Genomic DNA, 6,710 nt, shown 5'->3' on the forward strand with positions numbered 1-6,710 from the left:
TAACACATGCATCTGGAGTAACTTTTTCTTTCTTCTTCAGCTTCGGACAATCTTTCTTCCAATGACCTTTCTCATGACAAAAGACACATTCATCTTTTCCCAGTCTGGACTTCGACTTTGATCTCCCTCTCCACTTTGGCTTTTGACTTTTCGAGTGACCTCTTGCCACCATGGCCTCCGCTGCTTCGTACTTGCTCTATTTCTTGGTTTTCTTCCTGAGCTCACAACTATACAAAGCAGTAGTTACATCTTTAAGGGTAACATTATCCTTACCATGAAGTAACGTTGTCTAAAGGTGCTCAAATTCATCTGGAAGAGATGACAACAACATCAAGGCCAAATCTTCATCTTTGAAGGTTTCATCCATGCCCAATAAGTCTACCACTAGCTCATTGAACGCAGTGATGTGTTCATTCATACTGGTGTCTGGTTGATAATCAAATCTGAACAATCTTTCTTCATGTGGAGACGATTCTGAGATCTTTTCTTTAGGAATTTTTCCTCCAATGCTTTCCACATCTTACTTGCAGAAGTCTCGTTCTTGTAGCCATACTTTTGCTCCCTGGAAAGACAAGATCGAATCATGCTGCACGCCAAACGATTGATTGTTCCCCATTCTTTCTCCTTCATATATTCGGGCTTTTCTTTCTCAATGGCGATGTCTAGACCTTGTTGGAATAAAGCGTCTAACACCTCGCCTTGCCACATGCCAAAATGATCGGATCCATCGAATAACTCCACCGAGAAATTTGCATTTGACATCACCCTCCTCACCGGTCCAGATAAAGAGCTTGATGTCTCAACTGATCCGTATTTTAGAATTTTAATTCTAACGAACAATATTCAATATCACGAACTGTATCTTTTCAGCAATAGGATAACCTCAACCGAAGCTCTGATGCCAATTGTTGGGGAAACCGGGTTATTTTCCACACGAACGTAGTTTCAAAATTGACATAAAATGTCAAGATCAAAACCAGCAAAGGTTGCATAGCGGATAAACCCGTCAAACTATTGAATATTGAAACACAATGTAAAAATCGAATAAAGAATAATAAAGGAGAGAACACACCAAATTTACGAGGTTCGACAAGAATATCGTCTACTCCTCAGGCACCACACCGGTTGCTAACTTCACTATCAACAAATATTACAACAAATGGAATTCTTTAGAATTCCCAAAGTGAGAGAATGAAGAAAACAAGAGGAAGAGAGAACTTGTTTAGGGATGATTTCTAATGAAATACTTAAGCCTATTTATAGTTGAGTTTTAAGGAATAAACTCATAAATAACCTAATATTTTAGAGATCAAAGATGAAAATAAGTTGGCCACCTACCAAAGTTTTTTCCAATAAATTGTCCACCAACCAAGATGAATTTTCCAATAAGTTGACCACCAACCAAGATAAAATTTTCAACTTGTCAAACTTAATTTCAAACCAAACATAACAACTGCAACTGTCCTCAAGTCAATACTCAAGGCATTTCATAAGCAAACTGAACCAGTATGCTTTCTGTTTCCTAACTGTTTCTAGAGGAATGGATAGACTGTAATCTTTTTTCTTCTATTTTCTTAAAGTTATCTGAAATGCTGGAGTTAGTAGAATACGTGGTACGTTTTTTAATGATAATTGCGCATACGGCATGAACGTTTGTTCTCTAGTTTCTGGATTGCTGTTAACATTTTCAACGGTGTTATTCGGAACTTAGGTGATCAATCATTATTCCAAGAAGGGAGCAGTTACTAAGCTCAGTGCCAAGAAGTCTCCTGAAGATGTTACGCACGAGATTCGGACGGTACTTTCCTGATGAAATTGCAATTAGGCAGCAAGTTCAGAAGGTGCTTTACTCATGAATGATGGATCTCTTAACCTAAAGACAGACATGTTTTTGTTTGTGCTTAGTTCATGGCTGATAGTGATAGGTATTTAAATACTCTAATTCATCATTATCCCATTGTTTTTTTGCCCAAATGGCACGGCTGTCGACTTTTTTTAAACATCCAGGATTAATGCGTATAAACTGGAATTATGATGATGCTATAGAGTGACGACAAATCATTTATTTTGAATGTTTTTCTTTTGAAAACTGCTTTATTTAAGTTGGGTCTGCGCAAGTGTTGGAATTTTTGGGGTTTTCTTTTTTCTTTTAACGTTCCTATGAACTGGATGAGATTGGATGACATAATTGTTGACGAGTTGGATCAGATTTGACCAATTGAATTGGCTTATCCTAAAATTGTTCTACCATGGACCATTTGAAAAATGAATTGATGATTAAACGGATCGAGTGGTGTATAAATTATTATATAATAAATTAGATGATAAGCCGGTTTGATGGAGCAATAGGTGATACTCCATTTGTTTCAAGTTCGGTGATTGGCGGATCAGTTTTAAAAAATTGGATTCCAACAGGTTAAAAGCCGTAAATGAATTGGACTAAACGTAACTTTGAAAACTGGACCAAAACGATTAAAAAGTTCTCTGGAGGCGTAATATTTCTTCTGTGCGAAACACCAACAGGTCCAGAAGAAAGAAACTGTCCACATTCAAATAGTGATTTCTTTTAAAGGATTGTAATACATTCAACTACCTCATGAAAGATGAAATTTTATATCACCTACCCATATTGAAGAAGGCGCTGCAATCACTAGACTGCAAGAACATTCATTCATCCTAAATAAAATGTTAAGAAATAAAGCATTGAAAACAGGAAGGGCATAGTATAACGAACAGCAAGCCTCGTTTAATAATATCCTTGGTTATATTATCCTTTTTCCCTCCAACCGTACCATCTGCAGCTTGCTAATCAAGAAACTTCGTCTGTCAGCGTAATAGTTAATATATAAGCTGAGAATGGTTGGTCGATTCTTAGGGGAGAAGTTAAGTCAAGCAAACAATGCCTTACTTGCATACGAAATAATTGTTTGCACGCTTTCAACCCCCTTAAATGCTGCTGCACTTCCAAACAAAGAAGAAAACAACAGAGGAAACCAAAGAAACATATGTTGTTTGCAGGCTTTCAACCCCCTCTGCAACACTTCCAAACAAACAAGAAAACAACACAGAGGAAACCAAAGAAACATATGGAAAGAAATCTCACAAGTTATAAAATGATCAACCTATGTGTGCAGAACTTGCTGCCCATAAACAGTAAACACCAACGTTGTATCCTTCCAAATACCAGTGCGACTCTAGCAAGCAATGTGAGAAAATTAAAAGGGAAACCATGGGCAATAGTTTTAGACAACAGCTTTAGCCGAGAAAATTAAAAAGAAACATTCAAATGTGGATAAGAATATTTACATGAGTTACAATCTGATGCAATATCAAGAAGATGAAAAATGAGAAGTTTCCAAGGTCTGATGAACACTACATCTACAGCTCATCCGAAAATTATATATACAGAATAATCATACCATTAAGGCTATATGAGCCGCCAAAAGATGATATCAGTTTCTTCCCCAGTAATTTGCTACCAAACCATGCATCTCGTATTTTTGTCAATCACCTGCTTAAGCAACTACCACGGAAGACAACATAGCGGCTGAATGCACGTATATGTCTTGTATCATGATACAAACCAATTGACAGAAAAAAAATATTACCGCTGCTACACCAGATTCGGATCCTTCATGCATAGCACGGTTAATATTTTGGTTGTGTCAAGCTTTTCACCAATCAGGCCAGGGGATCATCACATTCACACTTTTGGTGGGAAAGTAGGGAAAAACTCTTTAGATTTAGCGAGAGGAAGCTCCCGGAACCAATCATAATTAAGAGCATCACTTGCTGTTATTCTCTACAAAAATAACAGAAACTACGATTATAACCGAAGCCAAGCTCTTGTAAACAAAAGCTAAAACAAAACAAGATTTAAAACTCAGTGTAATTACCTTCTCAGGATCATATGTAAGAAGCCTGCTTAGCAGGTCAAATCCTGCATCAGAAAGGACACCAGATCCTGTGAAAGATGCTGCAGGGAACTTTTTTCGCAACAAGTTATACCTGGAAGGAGAAAACAAAAGCAACTACTTGTTAAATTGCAATTAGCATGTGTACGAAATTAATAAATCTTGAACACATAAAATCAAGATAAATAGTAGTGTCATTTGGATGACAAAATTAATCATCCAAAAAAATACTTACCGTTGCTTAGAGTAATTTGCCTTGGTACCTGGTAATTCAGAAAACCCAGGCCAAATCTTCTCATTAGGAACACCAAGAGTATCAAAGATCTGCAATCAATATCCATCACCAAACATGAGGAACAAAATAATAATGAAAATATAAGTACAAACTTTCAATAGGAACAGTAATTACCTTGCGGAGCTGATCAATTTCACTTGTCCCTTTGAACAAAGGATCCTTAGCTAACAATTCAGCCATTATACAACCAACAGACCACATGTCCACAGCTTTGGAATACTTCTTTGCTCCAAGTAAAAGTTCAGGAGCTCTGAAATGTAGAGAAACAAACAAAGGTATTGTCAAATTCAGCACATAGCATTCATATTGTTCAAAGAGTATCAGTACATAGAATGCTACTCACCTATACCATTGGGTAACCACCTTGGTGGTATATGGCTTAAGAGGGCTCCCATACAGTCGCGCCATACCAAAGTCACATATTTTGAGTTCACCTTGGTTGTTCAACAGAAGATTGGATGTTTTCAAATCCCTATGTAGCACCCAATTATCATGAAGATATTTCACACCCTCCAGTAGCTGAAACATCAAGCTTTTAACATCACTTGTACTGAAACGCTGCTTCATCGAGTCCATTAGCCACTTCAAGTCATGCTCCATGTACTCCATAACCATGTAAACATTGTCATGGTCATCTACGACAACTTCTTTAACTTCAACAATCGAAGGGTGATGAAAAGATGCAAGAATGTTAATTTCTCTCAGTGATGTCACAGGGAAACCATATTCTTCTAACTCCCTTCCACCAAGAATTTTTACCTTCTTCAGGGCCACAATTTCTCCGGTCTTCTTATCCTTAGCTCTATAGACAATCCCGTAGGTACCTTCACTTATTTTTTTCAGTTTTTCATATTCATAAACACTTCTGCAACCAAGAAGCATGTTCATCCCACTTCCTACAGACTCCTCAACATCTAAATCTGATTGATCAACAATAGCATCTTCTTCATGCCAGTCATCAATGTCCATGCCTTCAGAGTTCAAGTTACACTCCTTATCTTCACCCTTGCAAGCAGACAGTTCAGTGCTGCTTCTTTCATCAGACCGAACCCCGTCTCCATCCAATTCCTCTCTTTCAAGCTCACCACTCTCAAGACTCGAACTCCTCTTTAACTTTTCCTCAGTGAGAGATCCATCTTCATCATCACTATCGGAAGCCCATCGTGATGTAAATATGTTGGGAGCTTGAAAGTCATCTTTTCCCATCAAACCTTTTTCTTGTTCATCATCCTTCCATTGCTGGCCAGACAGTGAAGGAGATAAAACAACACTCATATTTGACACCGGAGACTTGGGTAGCAACAAATGCTCTTCTTTGATAAGATCAACAGAGAAGGGCAGCTGCTTATCGTCCTGATTGGAAACAGTATTTGACAACTTCAAAGGTGAAGGTAGACATGACAGAGTGGTAGTTCTTCCTATATCTCCGGACTTGGATAAAGCTCTCCTGTCTTCATCTTCTAGGTTCCATATAACTGGGGAAAACTTCCTCTTTTTCTGATGCACTTCATCATCCTTTTTAACTTTCACATCATTGTCTAACCAACATCGCCTACGACCCAATTCAAACTTACTCTTATGAAGGGAAGCCGAAATCTTCCGATCAGATGGGCAATCGTATCCATTCTTAACGGAATTAGCACGACCATAGCACCGATTCACTTTCTCAACATCAATTCTCCTCCGAACATCAACTCGTCCTGCCGCCATATCAATCAAGAACCACACAACTCTTCTCAATTAAACAAAATCTATAAAGATACCAAACAAAATCTCCAAGAACAAAAGAACAAAACAAATAGCCAATTACTTTTCCTTTTCTAGGGTTCCGCAAAAATACAAACCCTAAATAGGCAGACAATTATAAAAAATCAACAAACAGGAGGAGCAAAACAAAGGTTACACCGTAGATTTCAGATAGGGCAATCAACCAAAGCGACGACAATAAAAATACACGAAGACAATCAAACCGAAAACCCTAGAACATGAAATTTCCGTGCTTCTTTTGGCGGATCCGATCTGACCTCGACTGAATCAGGGGTAATTGAAGAACTTACCGGGAAGAAGACGGAAGAAGACGGGAACCACACGCGAAGAAAATCCAATGAATCGAGACACAATCTCTTGGAAGATATTTCTACGCGTTGCTTGGATTTCAAGCCGCCCCTCGACCCCTTTTATATAAAAACGCGTTAGGCGGTTTAGGGATTCTATTATTTTATTTTCTAGTCGGTGGGCGTTTCATTTTTTTAGTTATTTTACAGCAATTTTGGGCTTCTAAGCCCAACACAAGTTTCGGTCTGGCCAGTTGTCCTAATAAATTTATTACTCCTTGGATTGAAGCTCTACTCGGTCCAATTAGTATCCACACAACAACTTTTACTCTAAAATATTAAATAAATAAAAACATTACGGTTTTGATATTAAGTAATTATAAAAAAAATACTTTTTATATTGGTACTGTAGACACTAATTTTCGTCCATATTTTTTATTATTATTT

General features: G+C 37.7%; 1 protein-coding gene across 3 annotated transcripts; it reads right to left on the minus strand.

Annotated features, from left to right (window-relative positions):
* Positions 1 to 2,524: 2,524 nt before the first annotated feature.
* Positions 2,525 to 6,428, minus strand: LOC120215937 (cyclin-dependent kinase G-2-like). Of its 3 annotated transcripts, XM_039213465.1 has the most exons (8): positions 4,553 to 6,356; positions 4,324 to 4,459; positions 4,150 to 4,238; positions 3,897 to 4,008; positions 3,609 to 3,802; positions 3,420 to 3,523; positions 2,909 to 3,194; positions 2,780 to 2,805 (listed from the first exon to the last, which is right to left on the minus strand). In XM_039213465.1, the coding sequence occupies exons 1-5, from the start codon at positions 5,917 to 5,919 to the stop codon at positions 3,704 to 3,706; spliced, it is 1,803 nt and encodes a 600-aa protein (XP_039069396.1). In that variant the 5' UTR covers positions 5,920 to 6,356; the 3' UTR covers positions 2,780 to 2,805; positions 2,909 to 3,194; positions 3,420 to 3,523; positions 3,609 to 3,703. The 3 variants fall into 3 exon arrangements, with proteins under 3 accessions (XP_039069395.1, XP_039069396.1, XP_039069397.1); XM_039213464.1 differs by having other exon boundaries at positions 2,525 to 3,194; positions 3,420 to 3,511; XM_039213466.1 differs by lacking the exons at positions 2,780 to 2,805; positions 2,909 to 3,194 and having other exon boundaries at positions 3,504 to 3,523; positions 4,553 to 5,909; positions 6,267 to 6,428.
* Between the last annotated feature and the right edge of the window lie 282 nt (positions 6,429 to 6,710).

The sequence above is a fragment of the Hibiscus syriacus genome, unplaced genomic scaffold, assembly GCF_006381635.1.
Source record: "Hibiscus syriacus cultivar Baekdansim isolate YM2019G1 unplaced genomic scaffold, ASM638163v2 tig00110156_pilon, whole genome shotgun sequence".
NCBI lineage: Eukaryota > Viridiplantae > Streptophyta > Magnoliopsida > Malvales > Malvaceae > Hibiscus > Hibiscus syriacus.

What these genes read in the sequence shown, in the direction of transcription:
- LOC120215937 (XM_039213464.1), bottom strand. Translation starts at nt 5,919, where the DNA reads ATGGCGGCAGGACGAGTTGATGTTCGGAGGAGAATTGATGTTGAGAAA. An exon ending in AAATTGATCAGCTCCGCAAG is followed by an intron (nt 4,239 to 4,323) that starts GTAATTACTGTT and finishes TATTGATTGCAG; the next exon opens with ATCTTTGATACTCTTGGTGT. An exon ending in TTACATATGATCCTGAGAAG is followed by an intron (nt 3,803 to 3,896) that starts GTAATTACACTG and finishes TTATTTTTGTAG; the next exon opens with AGAATAACAGCAAGTGATGC.